General features: G+C 35.0%; 1 protein-coding gene across 1 annotated transcript in view; it reads right to left on the reverse strand.

The window, feature by feature from the left end:
• Nucleotides 1-20869, reverse strand: part of LOC107548644 (sodium/potassium-transporting ATPase subunit beta-233-like) — a 48206-nt gene that overhangs the window by 14619 nt on the left and 12718 nt on the right. Inside the window, exons 2-3 of the mRNA XM_016229415.1 lie at nt 13542-13548; nt 11198-11204 (exon numbers count right to left, since the gene is read on the reverse strand). Of these exons, the coding sequence (XP_016084901.1) occupies nt 11198-11204; nt 13542-13548 (14 nt within the window). The remainder of the gene's footprint in view (nt 1-11197; nt 11205-13541; nt 13549-20869) is intronic.

The following is a 20869-nucleotide window of genomic DNA, read 5'->3' on the forward strand; positions in this document are numbered from 1 at the left end:
AGAATTCAGTATGTGTTGAACGAATGATATGCAATGAGCCCTGGTGAATGTAACTAGATTGGAAGAAGTCTCTTATGCTTGCCACAAGGCAGCCATTACTCCAGTCTTCAGTGTCATGTGATCCTTCAGAAATCATTCTGATATGCTGATTTGGTGCTCAAGAAACTTTTTTATTATTCTCATTGTTGAACACTGTCATGCTGCTGAATATTTTTGTGGAAACCATGATATATTGTTTTCAGGATATTATTTGATGAATATAATGTTCAGTGTTTATTTGAAAGAATACAATCTTTTGATCAATTTCAAGTATTAATTTATTTTTTAAAAATCTTACTATATGTATAAACATACACACACACACACACACACACACACACACACACACACAAAAAGATAAACTGAGGCAAGGCAGCATGTAAGCAGAAGTAGTGCTGGTAAGTATTTGGGTCAAAGGGGTGGAGATGATTGTGTGCAGCCACATAAGGGGGGAAACACGGCCATTTTCTCTTCCTGAAAGAGATAGCCGTGTAACGTATGATAACCACAAACACTCACTCGTGCAAAATGGGTTTCCGCAGCCACATGTACCCTACTTGCAAACATATTGTGGCTTAAAATGTAATTTTTCAATGCTGTCAATAGCCAAAGCAAAGCCAACAGAAATTATGCTTCAGTTCAGTTGTGGTGCAGATTATGAATTGCAGGGCTACAAATACATCTCTCAAGTGACAATGCTTTGCTGTGAGTAAAGAATGATATTCAAATAAAAAAATTATAATAATAAAAAATGAACGAAACAGCCTGTGTCCATGTGTTTTTGTGTGCACATAAGCATTTTTCTAATTTCTCTGCGAGTACAGGGCACGCTATTTTGACACTGCAAACTCTAACAAATTCATTACTATGACACTGAAAGGATTTGGCTTATTGTATATTTTGTTTTATTTCATTTATAGAGTAGCAAGACAATAGAGAAAGAATCACAAAAGCTTTAAAACTGTTTTAATGTAATTGAGCATAGCAAACACTCTGACAACTTACATCCCATCCCCACTGAGTGGTACAAAATTATGACAACCATTATCATTACCTTTTCTTTCTATTATTTCCTCGTTCTTCTCAGATTTTTCACCAAATCTCTTCTGTTGTAGAGCAGCCCTTGGTCCTTTGGTTTGTAAATGAAATGTCTCAGTTGTGAGGGTAATTAGAGAAACTAAATCTTGGGCCATTAGCAGCTTTTTAGGCTAATGTTCCATTCAGGGCCTTTTTTTTGTACTCCTCTGCAATACTCAAGACATTATGTTCACACATCAATCCATTGTAAAAACTACATGCAGCTTGATATAAGGAGCAATCGGTCCTTCTCCATTACAGAATACTAGATTCTTATATTATACAACAAAGAAATCAACTTTTTTTTGGTAACACTTTAGTATAGGGACAAATTAACTTGCTTATTATTAGCATGCCTTTTATAAACATATTGGCTGTTTATAAAGCACATATTCTGCATGTCTATATTCTACATCACTACCCAATGCTTAAACCTAACAACTACCTTACTAACTATTAATAAACAGCAAATTAGGAGTTTATTGAGGCAAAATTCATAGTTAATGGTTTGTTAAATACGAGAATCGGACATTAAAATAAAGTGTGACCTTTTTAATGTTTGTACATATTTGTGCAAAACCTGATCAGTTATAAAGTGCATTTTGGGCAAAACATCTGCACTGCATAAGCTTGTGTTTATATATATGATGGCTGAATGATAATCTGTGATTCTGTGAAAAAAGAAGGGTTAATAGTAGCATGCTACTTAATAGACTGATATTGTCCTTAATGCTAAATAAAAAATGCTCTGTTCCACTAATGGATTTTGTGTTCTGACGCGGAACATCAGTTTATTGCATTATTTTAGCTTACATTTCGTCCAGAAGTCATCATTTCCACTTGCCAGCAGATTTACAGTTCTCAAACACATTTGTTTTCTGACACAAAACATTTTGTGCCTATATAAACGAGGGCAAATTAGTTCATAGCCATGTTGCTTCAGTGATGCCCAAATAAAAAGCAGATGTGAACTATCTTGCTTCCTTTACTTTAGTGTAGTGAAGAGGATCAATGAATGAATACTCACAAGTTTGGATCCCACTGTCCCAAATAAAGGTGCTTTTTATGGAATGATCAATCTAAAAATACACATCTCTGTGATCTGCTCCATTTAAACTGATAAGAATCTCCACAAGATGACTCACACACTATTTCTGAACATTAATAGTTATTTATTTTTGTACTCTTTGAGAGTGGCGCTTCTCCAAACAGATCAAAGTCACTGTGCCAGATGAGGACAGACAGAATTAATCTCTGCAACACAGATTTGAAGTGAAGCATAATCCAAACTGTGGAGAAATGCTTTTTAATATAAATTTTTGCACGCAAGATATCGCCACATATCACTATAAAAATGTTTTACAAATTATTTTAATGCTAACACAAAAAATAGTTAAATGTACACTGTAAAAAAAACATTTACGGTAAAATGCCGGCAGCTGTGGTTGTCAGAACTTCACCGTAAAAGATATGGTAGCAACATTTTAGGTTTTACAGTACTTAACTTAAATTCACAATAAAATACCGTATTTCATTAACTGATGTAATGTTAATAAACCAAAATATTGAAGTACTAATATCTGTTTTGAACCATTGTAATGCACTGATAACCACCAAAAACTGGTGGTGATGAGAAAGTCACATGATGAACCAACGCTCATCACAAACAGCTTTTATATGAGCTGAGGAGGGTAGTTCTTATATATAGAAGGTGCACACAGTGTCGTTCACACAAACACTAAAGCCCATCATGGTGACACACATGATTCTGAAATAATGCAATAAACATTAATTCAACAACATTACATGTAAGATTAAACCCTAATGTACACAACTGATAAGAAAAATACTAAGAAAAAACGTTATTTCAACAACAACAAAAATATTTTTCACATCCAAAAAAATTATTTTTAACAATATTTTATTGTAAAATTATATTAAATGTAATTACATTTATTCACCGAATATAATATGGAAACTTACTGTTAACCAGTTAACAGGTTAAACTGTTAAAATCACAATACTTTTTTACAGTGTAGGTTACCTTAGTATATGGGGTAAAAATGCATACTATATGTAACAGACGTTAAATATTACTGTAATATATTGTAAAAAATTATCTTTTCAAATAAAGATAATATCATCACAGTTTACAAATGTAAAAGTATATAAAATATCAAACAGCAACAACACAGTACTTCTACTGTAAAATATTATTAAACATACTTTTTAACAAAAAAGTGATCGTATTTAATGTTGACAAACAGTACTAGGATGTAATGTTGGATTTAACTTATAAACAATATACCCTATACTGAGTGCTGCTCAGTGCTAATTATTATATATAATATCCATGGAAAATTATTCATAGCCAATGATCTCTCTTTATATTTCTTAAATTGCTGCTTTTTACTCAAGTTCATATTTCCATTCAGTGCATAAGTACATAGGAACTAGCCTGATAATCTTGTTTCAGAGGATTATGAGCTATTTCTGAAGATTTTGCTGTATTGAGAGGCCCTACACTTTATCTTATTATTTGTTACTTGAATTATACTTTACATCAAAGCTACTGTAGCAGCAAGGGACTCTTAAAGTTCATAAATTTCCTCTTGAAGTTGCCAGGCTTGAACTCATGCCCTTATATATATGTATAGCCGATACCTATGTTTGGCCATATAGTCACATCAGATGGCATTGTGGTTATGATGTTCAGCCTTGTAAGACATTTTGAATTTTAACAATTTTATTATTTTTAAAGTGACTGTTGCATGTGATGGGAGTTTACATCATCTTTCAGTGGAAACATCAGTATGGATGATATAGAAGTCAAAATTATAAGGACCCAAATTATAAGGACCTTTGTTTTCCTATTGTTTTCATACTTGCTGAAGGTAATGACTGAAAAGTAGTTTGACCAATAGATTGCAGGCATTGTACATAATCGACCAATCGTGGGGTATGGGATCTATAACGGTCAAAACAATGCAAATATGTGTACATATAATGTATGAGGACTGTAGAGAGCACGTCAGTAGAAAAACACAGCCAAAAAGCAATTTAGAAATCAGAAATTTTGAAAAAAAATTATCTTTTTCATCAACAAAATAAAAATAAAATAAAATAAACATATTTTACTATTTATTATTTCATAAACATATATTTGAAAATGTAAAAAAACAAAAAACAAAAGAATGAACATAGAAAAATACTAGAGAAATTTGACCATTTCTATACTGTTATTATTTCTCTGTTGTATAATATAATATAATATAATAATTTAGTTATCTGCACCATATTCCATTTCTACTATATATATTTTGTTCTGATATGCAATATTGCACAGCTCTATATATAAAGTAGTGCTGTCAAACGATTAATCGCATCCAAAATAAAAGTCGTTGTTTACATAATATATGTATGTTTACTGTGTATATTTATTATGTATATATATAAATACACACACATGCATGTATATATTTCAGATTTTTTTTATATATCTATTAAATATATTTATTTATAATATAAATTATATGAATATAAATATACACATGTAAATATTTTCAAAATATATACTGTATGCATGTGTATTTATAAATACATAATAAATATACACAGAACACACACATATATTATGCAAACAAAAACTGTTATTTTGGATGCGATTAATCGCGATTAATCGTTTGACAGTACTAATATAAAGTGATATACTTTAAAGCGATATACTGTATACCATTTAGCACATCTTGGCTATGTAGCTGTTTATATCGTCACAAAATGTAAGCTATATAATTTAATATAAAAGTTGGTTCTCTGCACCACGTCCCATTTCCACCATGTATATATTTTGTTCTGATATGCAATATTGCAACAGTATATTTATACTGTCAATATTTGTTGTAATAACTTGTGCCATTCTCCTGAACTGTTTTATGTTACATGTCTGCTTTAGGTGCAGTCTTACATGTTTGCACAATGGTTTATTTGAAAATTGCTCCATGTTTCCTCCTGAACGATGTAAATATATTGACTTTGACTTTGGCTTAGGTCTTCAAATGTTTAATGACTCAACTTGCCACATTATGGCTTTGTAGCTCCGTTAGTCGCTATGCTAGTACAAAGTTTGCTTTGCATCCGATCATTGATAAGACAAGTTAATGTTTAAACAGAGCACTATGATAATTCAAAGAACCCTGCAGAAGCCCTAAACACTGATTGTTATCTGAGCTCCAGAGATAAATGTTTGTGTTTTACAAGACTGTGCCTAAGACTTATCACTGAGATAAAGTTGTAGGGGATCAAAGGCTTACAGCATCTGATGTGTCCTGACATACTAAATGATCTGTTTTTATTGTTACTAAATATCGCAAAGTAATAAATTCGGATTTGAAAGTAAAGGGGAGGATGAAATGGAATGCAACTGATTAAGTGAATGAATCAGCAGCTGATTAAGAGGAGGAAAATGCTGTAATCAGTACAGACACATGCATGCAAATGTTTAATGACTCAACTTGCCACATTATGGCTTTGTAGCTCCGTTAGTCGCTATGCTAGTACAAAGTTTGCTTTGCATCCGATCATTGATAAGACAAGTTAATGTTTAAACAGAGCACTATGATAATTCAAAGAACCCTGCAGAAGCCCTAAACACTGATTGTTATCTGAGCTCCAGAGATAAATGTTTGTGTTTTACAAGACTGTGCCTAAGACTTATCACTGAGATAAAGTTGTAGGGGATCAAAGGCTTACAGCATCTGATGTGTCCTGACATACTAAATGATCTGTTTTTATTGTTACTAAATATCGCAAAGTAATAAATTCGGATTTGAAAGTAAAGGGGAGGATGAAATGGAATGCAACTGATTAAGTGAATGAATCAGCAGCTGATTAAGAGGAGGAAAATGCTGTAATCAGTACAGACACATGCATAACACAATGTTCCTCTGACATTAGTGACCTTGAGTAACTTGTGAGTTAGAGGTCATAACAAGTACTCCTCTTTCTGAAGGGTTATTGCTATTTAATATTAACATACTTGTTTTGCTAGGTAACCCAAAAATCTTTCCATTTAGGTTTGCTGATGTAACTTAATGTATATAGGTTGATTCAGAGATGTTAAATAACATTTTAATTAAGTCACAAATGGTATTTAACATCTACGAATCAGCCTATTTAATATGACTTACTACATTAGGTTGTTTAGTAAATATTTTGGGGGGAAAAATAGGTTAACTTTTATGATTGTGTAAAAATGTTTCATTTGGTAACATCTAAATTAACTGGGTCATTTTAACGGTTAAATGAGGTAGAAATAGCTCCATAAGAGGTCAGAGATATATCCTTGTGGGTGGTGCAGTGGCTTAGTGGGTAGCACTGTGGCCTCGCAGTAAGAAGGTCCCTGGTTTGAGGCTATGAGACCTTTCTGGGTGGAGTTTGCATGTTTTTCAAGGGGTTCCTGTGGGTTCTCCGTTTTACCCCATAACAGAATTGCTTGATTGTCTATATTACCTCAAAATGTAAACTATATTATCGACCCAGCCATATATTTAAATGTATAAATATAGTACATCTAACTTTATACGCATACTGTACATACATAACCTTACGTAAACCAATATAGACTATATAGCAAATCTAGACTGTGTGAATGTTTATATTATCGCAAAATGTCAACTTCGGTCAGAAATCTTGGTGTAACTTTTGATAACCAGCTGACCTTCAAAGACCACATTGCAAAGACCGCTCGATCTTGCAGGTTTGCATTGCACAACATCAGAAAGATCAGGCCCTTTCTAACGGAGCAAGCTGCACAAATTCTTGTCCAGACCCTTGTCATCTCTAGGCTGGACTACTGCAATGCTCTTCTGGCTGGACTTCCATCAAGCACAATCAAACCTCTACAAATGATTCAGAATGCAGCGGCACGACTGGTCTTCAACGAGCCCAAAAGAGCCCATGTTACACCTCTCTTCATCTCCTTGCACTGGCTGCCGGTTGCGGCTCGAATCAAGTTCAAGACACTGATGCTTGCATATAGAACAGCCACAGGCGCAGCCCCCGCCTACTTCCACTCACTACTACGAATTTACATCCCCTTCAGAAGTCTGAGATCCGCTAGTGAGCGACGCCTCGTGGTACCATCACAGAGAGGCTCAAAATCACTTTCCAGAACATTCTCGTTCACCACTCCTGGCTGGTGGAACGATCTTCCCACCCCTATCCGGAATGCTGAATCCCTGACAATTTTCAAGCGACAGCTGAAAACTCATCTCTTTCGAAGCTACTTGACTTCATCATAAATTTATTATTAATATTTAAAAAGTATCTCTCTTTATTTCTTCCTTCTCTTTCTAGCCTGTACTTATTTGAACAATGTCTAAGAACTTGGTATTACAACCACTTATTGTGTCTGTTTGCCTCTTTAAGAAGAATCGCTTTATGTATCCCCCAATTGTAAGTCGCTTTGGATAAAAGCGTCTGCTAAATGACTAAATGTAAATGTAAACTAGAGAGCTTTCACAAAAGCTATTGAGAACAAATTGTTTTATAAGTTTACAAGTTTCTAGGTGATATAAAGAATAAAGGATTCTGCACAAAAATGGACTTTTGGGGCTTGAATAATTTTGTACATGAATGTTTAGAGCCAATTTGATTTTTTTTTTCATTTATCATCAACTTTATTTTGTCAGAATCACTCAAATGTGTATTAATACATTTTCTATAATAAAAATGCCTGTGCTAAATTGTTCTCATAACATTTTGTTCTCGGCAGCAAAATATCTTGCAAGTCAAGGGGTTGAATAATTTAATAATAATAATAATATAATATTATGCATATACTGTATATGTATATATCCATTGGTCAGTAATGCAAAATTTCAAAATTTCAAAATCTCTTCCAATGAAGAGTCAAATACATCTACATCTTGGATGGCCTGAGGGTGTTAATTTTAAGCGAATTTTCATTTTTGGGTGAACTTTGGCTAAACTACTTTAACATGACTACATATTAATCTGAATAAATTCGGCTGTAACCTACCAATGGAAATAATTCTTAAGAGTCAGATCAGCTAGAAATACTTGAAGTAACAAGTAACAACTAGCTGTATTCACATTTTACAGTGTGTTTCATTAAAAATAACTAGTTTTCTCAGTCCAAATGTTATTTCCTGTGAAAGTTCCTCATTCCATCACACTGTTTAACACAATGAATGATAGATTGAAAATAAGCCCATTCTGTTTACGTAAAAGTTTGGCCTTAAAGTGAGATTTCTCTTTAAAAAAATCTAGCTCAGGGTCTACGGCACAGTCTGGGAGGAGGCTGGAAACATTCTCCTTAACAATACAAAAAGTTCAATCCCTGACCGCAACTATCTGTTTATGGTGAAAATGATCACCCCTGGATCCGGACGCAGAACATCTGGACAACACATCCCAGAGAGCCTTTAAGACGGAGGGAGCATTGAGAAGTTCCACAGAGTTTGACTTCAGGATGAGCTCAGCACATGTTCTGCAGGCTCTGTGCCTGCTGATGGTTTTCTCCACAGTCAGCGCTCAGCACGGCCACATGCATGATACCGGTGAGGAGTGGGTGAATACCTGGCGCCAGGGCTTCAACTTTCAGTGTCCCCATGGTGAGGTCTTAGTAGCAATCAAGAGTTACTTCAGTGAGAAAGAGGGCTCGGACCGCCTGTGGAACTTTGAGTGCCAGAGGACTCCGTATGACTGGGGAGAGCCCAACGAATGCTGGTGGGACGATATCAACAGAGCCGGGCTGGAATGGTATGTCTGTATGTATGCGGGTCACAGTGTACTGTCAAACACAGGTCCATATAGTCATATGCATTTTTTTTATGTCTCTCTATAATACAAAACACATTTGCAAGTATGTTTTATATGATAACATTCACTGTTGCAGAAAGGACCATGAAATGACACCCTGATGTTCCACTCGATATAATTTTTTTAAAGTGTGTTATACATAGACAGTATATAATAGATGGAATAAACTGAATATTTTTCTCATGTTTGCCAAACATTGCAAGAATGCATCTTTTCATAATTACTATTTTAGGACTAACGAATGCTGGTGGGACGATATCAACAGAGCCGGGCTGGAATGGTATGTCTGTATGTATGCGGGTCACAGTGTACTGTCAAACACAGGTCCATATAGTCATATGCATTTTTTTTATGTCTCTCTATAATACAAAACACATTTGCAAGTATGTTTTATATGATAACATTCACTGTTGCAGAAAGGACCATGAAATGACACCCTGATGTTCCACTCGATATAATTTTTTTAAAGTGTGTTATACATAGAGAGTATATAATAGATGGAATAAACTGAATATTTTTCTCATGTTTGCCAAACATTGCAAGAATGCATCTTTTCATAATTACTATTTTAGGACTTTGTAGTTTCAAGTGTCTAGTCAATACACATAAATGCATGAAAGATAAAGAATTTCTAACTTTTGGAGTGTTATTTGGAAATAGTTTTTGATACTACACAGCAAGCAACTCCACAAATGTGACCCTGGAGCACAAAACCAGTCTTAAGTCGCTGGGGTATTTGTAGCAATAGCCAAAAAAACGTATTGGTCGAAATTATTGATTTTTCTTTTATGCCAAAAATCATTAGGATATTAAGTAAAGATCGTGTTCCATGAAGATATTTTGTAAATTTCCTACTGTAAATATATTAAAACTTCATTTTTGATTGGTAATATGCATTGCTAAGAACTTCATGTGGACAACTTTATTTTTTGCACCCTCAGATTCCAGATTTTCAAAGTTGTATCTCGGCCAAATATTGTCCTATCCTAACAAAGCTTATTTATTCAGCTTTCATAAAATGTATAAATCTCAATTTCGAAAAATTGACCCTTATGACTGGGTTTGTGGTCCAGGGTCACAAATGCGATACCCTTGTGTTGCGGAAAATATATATTTTGTATGATAACATTCAGTGTAGCAGAAAAGACCATGAAATGACACCCTGATCAATGTATATTCTTTAAAAAAAGTGTTTAATACATATCGATACATAGAGAACAAACAGAATATTTTTGTCATTTTTTATTTAATTAATTTTTATTTTATAACTCTCCACCGTTTCAGTTGTCCAGTGAATACACATACATGAATGAAAGACAGGTTTGGAATATCATCTTTTTGGACAGATATATGGAAATGATTTTTGACGTTACACAGACATCCCTTGTGTTGCAAATATTTTTCTGACGAGCTTTCCTAAAAAAGGTTTGGTGTTTGTATGCTGGGTTTACACTAACTAAAATGGAGAGCTCTCTTGCATGTGATTAGACTCAGATGTGAATGTTCACTGAAAGCACTAGCTAATGCTAGCTTTCAGAGTTGAGTGCTTGCTTTGACAACATCATGATCATTTGTTTGTCAAGGGGAAAACAATGAAAGTTTCTTAAATAGGACTGGAGAAACACAAGCAGATGTTTGGGCCAATCCAGATTTCATAAGTGTAATTTAATCTTTGCCTCAGGTCAGCTTAATAGAAGTGTTCTCAGTAAGCCACAAGCCACAGAAGAGATATAATGGCAACACTTAAGTTTAAGGGCCTTGTTTACTGCCAAAATGAAACTTTAACAAGCCTCCACAAATGTACCTCAGACATGTTTGATTGCACATTTGTGAATCACTTCAGTTCTGTGACATCTTATTAAGAACAGCACTATAACTTTTCAAATTTAAGTTGTGTTATATGTTGTATTGAATGTTGTACTTTGGGCTTTGTTAAAAGGTTTCTTGTTGAAGCACTGCAAGGTTTGCAGTGTTCATTCCAATTACAGCACAACATCTTGGACCCATGAACGTAGGTCTGACATGTTATTATTCTTCTTCTCTTCTAATGAACTGTCATGCGGTCCTGGTTACACGCGATCTCAGTTCCAGTTCCAATATCCGACACATTTCTGAGATGATCTATAGTTATTATAATAGATATGAATTGAATTATTTATTTATGTATTTCTGCATGCAACATAAAACCAGAATTAAAAAACTATTCACACACACCCACAAAAACTGGGGCATTAATAACACCACTGCTTACCACCTACTGATACTTGTCACAGCCAGATAAACCAATGACCAGCTAATGTGGAAAAGAAGGCAAAAAAGTCAAAAACATATTAAAATGCATTAAATACACAAACTGATCACTTAATGAGTGTGCAAAAATCTGTCCACTTAAGTCAATCCCAGATTGATGAGTCACCCCAGTTTAAGAATGGTGTTCAACCAGGCTGCCAGCCAGTCTCTCCAGGAGATTCTGCAAAATAACTTTTAACCAAAGAGATATGAATGTTTTTTTTAGCTGCTATCCAAAGTTTTAACAGAGTCTCTTTAGTTGCATTAAGAGCTAGTATACATTGTAATGATGTGAGTGCTCATCTTCTAACCACATCTGCAGTGCTGGGAAGTTTTTATAGAAAATAGAGGAAACTGAGGAAACAGTTAACAGAACTTAATAGAAGTTTTTTGTTTTTTTTTTGTTAAAAGGGCTTCCAAAAAGTGCAAGGGTCAGTTTGGTTTGCTAATATCTAAACAACAACAACATACGCATTCCAAAGGAATCCGAATGTGAAATTGAATGTTGATGTGTCATTTATTAACGTCATAATAGATTAACACAAATGAGATGAAATTATTTAGTACACAGAATGCAGCCATTATTAAAATTAATTGTGATGATAAACAGTCATTTTTACATTCTTATTGTATAAACAGAACTGCACAATAAAGCTTCACATCACTGTAACATTCATACTGAAATAATATTGCGGATATTGCAAACATAACAGTATCTCATAGTACATTCATTTCTGACTGTCAATTACAACTAATTAAATTAAATGTCTGCATGCACTATTCTCTCATTTTTGCCAGGTTCACACAGAGTCCCGAGGACTAACTTCTCAGACTGAAATCTGACCAATTAAAGACTTATGAGATTTGCTTGAACTGCATTGAACAGTATAAGCTTTGTTGTTTTGAACACATTCAGGATTAAACTTGTCCTGGAATTACAAGCTCATTCTATACTCACAGTGCTGCAGTGTCAGGACACTCTATGAATGGATATTTTGATAATTAATTGCTGCTGCCTTGATATAAAAGCAAAAAGTTCAAACTGAAGGTAAAAACCAGTGGCTACAATAAATAAAAGCATACTGTGCTCTGGTTTAACAACTTTATACTGGCTGCTTTCTTTGTCATGCTCAACATTGACATGATCACTCAGGACTACTAAGGCACTATTTTTTTGCAAAGCTGCTTTGGAACAATAAGTATTATGAAAAGAGCTATTCATCCAAAACCGACTTTCGTGTTCGACAATGAAATAGTCTTTCCTGCATCTAGACTCTGGTTGTCCACAGGAACGTGAATGTTTTGCCCAGAATGGTCTGACATGAAAAATGATTCACAGCCCTCTCATGATTTTCCCCTCTACAATAACCGTAATGTCTTAACGTGAGATGATTGCCTTCTTTCCTTCCTCCATTTTTTTCTAATGATGTGAAGTGTGTTGTAACACCACAAATGTCCCTGTAACTTTCTGTGATTTTTTATTTGGCTCAGGCTCTTCATATCATGCTTTGGAAGACATATCTTCCTGCAAGACCTTTAAGATGACTTACAATCTGTGTGATTCTCATGACAAAAGTGACCTTATTTTACTAATTCTCCAGCTTGTTAGAACAGGAAATGTCTGGTTGCTGCGATCAGTCTCTGAGGGCATAAGCAACAGCGCCAAGGGCCATTCAGTGCTCCATCAAGGTTTCTCCACCCACTCCAGCAGCATTGGGGGAGTTTTTCCAGTGGGTTAATTGGACTCAGTATAGTTTTCCCTGATCTACTGCCCACTCTGTAAGATTTCTTTAGAGCCAGTGCCAATGACCTCAGTCCCTGTCTGCTGCGCACTGCTAGAGCTTTGTGAGGGAATACTGTCTGTCAGTCTTACTGCATGCTGGGAACTTACAATTAAAAAATCATCTTATGCTCTTTAGATCAGTTTCACAATTTGTGGACTGATTTAAAATATAAAAAATGGCCAAAAATGTATTCTTAAAGGTGCTGTATGTAAGTTTTTGACACTACTAAAGCATAAAAATACCATAATATGTTTGCAGATATTTAAGAAACATGCTAAGTTAACATACTTGTTTATCTGAAAAACAATGCTACAGTAAGTTATTCTCCTTTGAAAATCTGCGTTCTGGGCCGGATTTTCGGTCTCTGTTTTGGTTTGGGAAACCCGCCCACTGCCAGTTTACCCAATTGTATTTCGGCACCCCGGGTTGCCAGTTGGCGAAAACACAGCGTATTTCATTTCATTCATCGTCAAGTGCGCTCGTTTCTGTTGGTGTCGTCAATCTGGCAACCTGCCTGTGTGTCAAGTCTGAGGAGGAGGGGCCGGGTGAAAAAAACCCTCTCCAATATTTTGAATTTGGACTGCAATACCTAGTTCAACCACTCTGTGTTAATCCTACATACAGCACCTTTAATATTGATAACATATATACCAGGGCTGTCCAAACTCGGTCCTGGAGGGCCGGTGTCCTGCAGAGTTTAGCTCCAACCCTAATTAAACACACCTGAACCAGCTAATCAAGCTCTTACTAGGCATAGAAACTTCCAGTCAGGTTTGTTGAGGCAAGTTGGAGCTAAACTCTGCAGGACACCGGCCCTCCAGGACCGAGTTTGGACAGCCCTGATATATATATATTTTTTTTCAGTAAGTTTTAGCTACTTATATTTCTTCATATAGTTTTTGGTCACACTTTAGTTTGGGGACCAATTCTTACTATTAACTTACTTTTGCCTCAGTAAATTCCCTTATTTGCTGCTTATTAATAGTTAGGTAGTTGTTAAGTTTAGGTATGGGGTAGGATTAAGGGATCTGAAATATGATCATGCAGAATAAGGCATTAATATGTGAGTTATAAGAACTAATAAACATGTTTTTTTTTTTAATGGGTCTCACTTTATTTTAAGGTCTAATTCTCGCTATTAACAGACCATTAACTATAACTTTTGCCTCAATAAACTCCTAATTTGCTGCTTATTAATAGTTAGTAAGGTAGGTGTTAAGTTTAGGTTTTGGGTAGGATTAGGGATGTATAATATGGTCATGCAGAATATGTGCTTTATAATTACTAATAAACAGCCTATATGTTAATAATAAGCATGCTAATAAGCATCTAGTTAAAATGGTGAGAATTGGTCCCTATACTAAAATGTTACCAAAAATGCATTTTCCCAAAATCCAAAATGTATTTTCTTGCCCCCTGACAAAAATTTTTATAAATATTTTGGCATTTCATGGTTTAATCAAAATATATTTTCAATTTGAAAAATATGTTTCCTTAAGCTGTGCTGTTTACCAAATATATTTATAATATAATTTATAATATATATATATATATATATGCCATATCGGACATATGTGCCTTTTACATTTATACATTCACCTCAGAATCAGTTGTTTACATGATTGCATAATTTGAATATATACCCCACCTATATCAATAGCTGCTTTTTAAGAGGATCTTACTTCCTTTTTCCCTCTTCACATTATAAGAACAGTGTCTCTGATTTGCACTATACGTCATAGATGACATTCCACTGGGAGAAGGCCCTGGCCTACTTCCTATTGGTGGAATAGTTGCCCATAGCATTAGTGTTGCTATGACAAAAGTCTGGCATTGCTGGTGGCTTGGGAGCAGTGCAGAACTCATGTTTGTGTCCCTGTTGTGATGACAACAGTTTGTATGGGCCATAAACAAGCATAAACCCTAAATAAACCTGTATTTACAGAAAACCTTAAAAACTACTCCCCGTCTCACAGCCACCTCAGAGTTGACATTTGCTGGCTTAAGAAAAATTTATATGAAAATCAACTTCTCAGTCTTATAATTATTGACTAGTTAAAGCAATTTAAAATTATTGCAATGACATGTAAAAACTTGTTTTGCAAACTAGCCATGACGGGTAAACTCGTTCCTGCTGTAACAAACATTTGACTATTTATGGTCAAAAGTCAAAGTTTATCATACCTGCGGAAGTTTAATTACATGGGTTAAATATGCTAAAACTATTGTGGGTTATGCATATATGACAGTTAGTTCAAGTCCTTAAATCTGATTGGACGAGTGGCATACCAAGAGTGTTGATACAGGAACCCAATAGCACTGGGATGTTCACTGTATCACTCCATGCATTCCTTCAGCTTACATCATTTCACCAACAGAAGCCAGCAAGGGACTGTCTTTATGAGTGAGTCATTGAATGATGTTCGTTCAATCTTGCTGATTCATGCAGGTATAAAACAAGTGATTTATCTTTATGAATGAGTAATTGAAACATTCACTTAACCAATTAATTCAACAATACTGATTCCTTCAGCAATGAAACAAGTGAATTGTCTTTATGAAAGAGACGATGAAACATTCACTTAAAGGGATAGTTCACCCAAAAATGAAAAAAAACGTCATAAGCTGGGACGCCACTCTCTCGTGAATGCGCGGACAACAGTTAGCGGAAGCTAGAGATTACAGTTTATAAAGTTTTAAATATGGATATTTTTCTTACACAAACACATTGCTTCGCTTGAGAAGGCCTTTATTAAGCCCCCGGAGCCGTGTGGACCTGTTTTATAATTGATGGGTGCAATTTTTTGGACTTCAAATTTTGGGCAAGCATCCACTCCCATTATAAAGCATGGATTATCCTGGACATTATTTAATATAACTCCGATTGTATTTGTCTGAAAGAAGAATGTCATATACACCTAGGATGGCTTGAGGGTGAGTAAATCATGGGGTAATTTTCATTTTTGGGTGAACTATCCCTTTAACCAATTCATTCAACAATGCTGATTCTTTCTGGAACCAAACCAGTCAAATGTCTATATGAATGAGTCATTGAATCATTCACTCAACCGATAATTCAAAAACAATGATTCAAACAGAAAGCAAAATCCCACTACAATCTGTTGCACAGGGACTACTGTGGCTTTGTTTGGAACTATTGTCATTAGCAAAGCAAAAACAGACTAAATAAAATCGAAGTTACTCAATATTAACTTCTTATTTAACTGCTGTTCAATAGCAATATCTCACCCACCGCTGTTTTTCTGAATATATGCGGTCAAATGACACCGATATTTGGTAACAACCTGTGAAAAATCAAAAAGATTAATTTCAAGATCTTCATTTAAAGCCCTGCAATGGCAAAATGGAACTAATGGCGCCAGACAAAAAGGACAGACCTAATGCTGTGTTCATGAATGTTTGTCAAGCACACATTCCTCTTGCAGTTTTAGTCAGCCCTTCAGTATAAACAGGAAGATGCACACAAAAAAAGGTCAATAGCTAAAGTCAGGCACACCTCACACAACCATATGCCACATGTGAACCGTGGAATACACAAACATTCCAAAGCTTTGTTTTGAAGGATTCATATTCATTTAAAAAATAACAAGTGTCTGTTGTTCAGCCTCTTCACTCTATATAAAATCCATATTTGTACTGTCTACAGGTCCTCAGTTTGCACTAACAATGGGCTGGTTGCTGGTGTGCAAAGTAAGTACTTTGAAGCGGTTCTGGATCGAGAATGGCAATTCTACTGCTGTCGATATGCCCGCAGGTGCCCATATTCCTGCTGGTGAGTCTTGGAATAAAAAATGGTGATCTAATAGGCTCATACAGTTACTAAACAACCTCTATACATCACAAGTTATACGCTGTTATAGATTTTAGGATTATGTGTCCTCTGATATTTAGATTAAAACTGTACAATAGGATGTTTTTCACATAACTTATAACCTTTCCTTTAAATGAATTTTCATGATTTGTGCACAGGAAGACGAGTGATGTTCCAGAATACTACAAAGAAGAGGGGGAGATGGTAATCCCCAGTTATGGCTACTTCATAAGGGGGGCTCAAACTACTTTCAGTGGTGTACTGAGGTCTGTATGAGCACTTCCTCTTCCTTTGCACATAGTGGTTTTGACACTAATGCATTTATGTCAAAATAACAATCAAACAGATGGATACATTAACGTAATGGTTTTAGTTGCTTTTAATGGCTAAAAAAATTGTTTTCCTTTTGTGGGAGATAACAGTCTGTTTTTTTTAATGCTTTGCAGGGATCGGCAGTGGAAGTACATCTTGTGCCGAATGACAGACTTTGATTGTCAGTTTGAAAACTTCTAGACTGCATTCATCACTTAATGTCCTTATTGACAACTCTATGCAGAAAGAGCACATGCACGCAACCACATAAGCACTTAGAATAGCACTCACTGAAAATATATGCCATTCTCCATCTTTAAATTAGCTTTATAAATGGTTTGCTCTGTATAAACCTTCATGGATTGCCATGTTCTCATATTTCGCAGTCATTTATGTTATTTCTTAAAATGTAAAGGACAAAAAAGGAATAAAAACATTTTTATTATGAACATTATGAATAAGCTGCACATGCATTTATATCATGCAACCATGTAATACACAGCATGAAGTTAACAGTAGTTTGAACACTTTGAGTATCACTCAACACTTATATAGCAGCACTTTTGCTGACCAATTCTAATTTAATTATGATCTCCAATGCCTTTTTGAATGGTTTTTGAAAAAGTCCAAAATATTTCTTTTGGTGTATTTTTTGTGTGTCTTCTTTGGAAAAATGGGTAGAACTAATAAAGCAAAGATTTCTCCCACATCTGCTTGTTTTTTTCTGCATTGTGCAACACACAATGGCTGTTTACCTCTTCATCCTTTCTCCATCTGTTTTCTGCTTTGCTTGAACAAGTGACTTATTTCTCAGACCTTATTGAGCTGATGTGGCCAGATTACATCTGATCTCTGTGTATATGTGTATATGTGCACAGATGTGTTTTTGGGTGTTCATAAATACTGAATATGTCATCTACAGCTTTTGGGCTATGAGGGTGTATGAGAAAACATAGTGCAGTTCCTACAGAATATATAATATAAGTATGCTGATGATATACATACAATATACGTTTTAATGTATGTTCAAATAGAAAACAATTATAAAACTATTTCAAATACAGATCAAATCTGTATTTTCGATCAAATTGCCTTGGTGAGCATAACAAACTTTCAAAAACATAAAAAATCTTTTAAACAGTAGTGTCTAGTTTACTACTACATACTTACCAACATGTTGTTAGGACAATAAGTAATAATTCTGACACAAAAATTGCTTTTGATTATTTCGATGCAGACATCACTGAAAATAATGATAACTTCTAATTCATTAATTCAGTCAGATGTTAATTCAGTTCAGTAACTGGATTCAGTTATTCAGTTTATCTTTTAAAAAAAACACTCAGGAATCAGACTACTTAGGTTATGTTTTTGATTCACTAAGAAGAACCTACTCATAAGAGTGGTTTGTTTGTGAATCGGATAACACTGTTTGTGCTGTATGTTTTTGCATGGAGCCTGTGAGGAAACAGTAGAAATTTCCTGCCGTTTTGTCATGGTACGTGGTCTTTGTATTGCATCACATCCAATCCAGACTGCGCATTCACATTCTTTTCCTGTGTGAAGATCCCTCTCTGCTGAAAAGTGTTGCAGGAAGCACTCATGTGTGTTTGTGCTTGGTCTGGGTGTGTCTTTCTCAATAAGTGAGGCAATTATAGGTTGGATAAGGGTGTTGGGGATTGAGACAGTTTAAATAGAGAAATATGTTCCTCTTTATGTTGAATGAGAATGTAAAACAAGACATTGTCTTTTCAAACATTTTGAATTGCAGTAGATTTATAAACATGGTGTACTGTGGTCTTTGCATTTCTATGTTTTGTTAGAGTGGGCCTTTTATGAAATATATATTTTTGGATTTCCTTATGTTTATGTTTTTTTTTCTTCCTTTTGCTTTTACTGAGCATTTCTCAGCCATTTTGGTTAAGCACTTAAATGAATGGGGTTAGGGAGAAGGCCACCGCCTCCAGTGCAGAGTCAGATTCTGTCTAGTAGTCTTTTTGCCCCTCTCCAGCTCTCAACACAGTTTATTTATGGCAGCTGCAGACTTGAGGCATGGAGCCAAGCATCACAAAATGACATGGCTGTACCCAAGTCAAGCCTTCTCTCTGGGGACAGCCGACACTGTCCTTGACTTACTGCGCACTTCTGCTAAAACTGACCACTGAAGAGGGTTCAGCAGGTCAGGCCACACGTTCATTCAGCTGCTCTGCCGTTTTCTTCGGCTTTCTTCTTTTTTGAGTTTCAATTATGCAGGCTTACATACATGCATTATCAATAGCCAAATTCTGTTTGAATGGCAATGTTGTAATTATGGTTGTTTGCAGGAACGAGAATAAAACTTTGTTAGCGTGGTGATGGGTTTTGGAACCTACGCTCAGCTGTAATTATGGGATAAATACGATGAGACGCCACATTTAAGTGCAGGAGAGAATAAACAGATGCTAAATCCAATGAAAGCGCTTTAAAAATGCACACTGAAAGGGTTTACTTAAGACAAACAGATTTAGCCAATAGCATGTTTCAGAAGAAGTTAGGCTAACATTTAGTGTATTTGCTTTTGTGTACTGTAAATTGAAATGCAGGTTCTGAAAGGAATTTAAAAAGCAAAAAGGAACTTTCTGTCCCTCTTTTTTTATGCCATAAACTTCAGAATATTAAGAAGAAGAAAAAAAAACTTGAAACCAAATAGATGAGCCCATGGATGATTGGAGCAATTTTAACTTTTTGTTAAATATTTGAGGTGAAAATACATTCAGATAAATATAGATGAAAATAAACATGTAAGTTCTTGAAGAGTGTAAAAAAAGTTACAGTAAAATCCTGTTACTTGGTAAACTGTACAGTACGTTACGTCAAAAATGATGTGGTGAATAATTGTAAGTTGTTTAACATCACATGTAATTTTACTTTAAAATACTGTCAGATTTATGTTTTTCTTCTTATTTTTGTTATCAGTAAAGTACATATGTGTTGCCGTGATGGTGTCTTTGTTTGTATGCCCTTTTGCGCATCTATATATGATTACTGTCCATGTTTTATAGACAGTTACAATGAACTTACAATGATTCATAATGTGACTTTCTGTTTTACCTCTTGGATTATCATGGTGGCTATTACTAATTGTTCATGATTTTGGTACTTCAAGCAGATAGGCATATTAATATCACTTGATGAAATATACAGTTATAAACTGTAAAATATATAGGCACCAGTATGCCACTCCATAAGACTTTAAATAATTTTACTGTGAATTTCTGGCAACCACGCCTGCACGTTTTTACCGTAAATTTAACAGAATATTTTTTTTACAGTGCTATGAAAAGCATAACTTCTTTTTATGTGCTCCATGTAAGAAAAAATAGCTACAATATGGAATGCCATGAGGGTGAGTAAACAATGACAGAATGTGAACTATTCCTTTAAAGTAACCACGCATGCTTTAACCCCATCAGCTAGCTGAGCACAGGTTGATCCTGCCTCTTTTTCCTCTGTTGTTCAGGAGGACAAAAAGATCTTAATGGCTGAACAGAAAACAGGACCTTTCCAAACTCCTACTGTGGTATAAGTCAGTGTAAATACCACCATCCCATTCTTTCTGCAGGAGTATATATCCTCTTACAACTCTGAGTGTCTAGGTTACCTATTAAAAATACACCCCTAACCACTTCAATGTGTGAACACTTGCATAAACACA

The sequence above is a fragment of the Sinocyclocheilus grahami genome, unplaced genomic scaffold (genome assembly GCF_001515645.1).
Source record: "Sinocyclocheilus grahami isolate Dianchi unplaced genomic scaffold, SAMN03320097.WGS_v1.1 scaffold352.1, whole genome shotgun sequence".
NCBI classification, from domain to species: domain Eukaryota; kingdom Metazoa; phylum Chordata; class Actinopteri; order Cypriniformes; family Cyprinidae; genus Sinocyclocheilus; species Sinocyclocheilus grahami.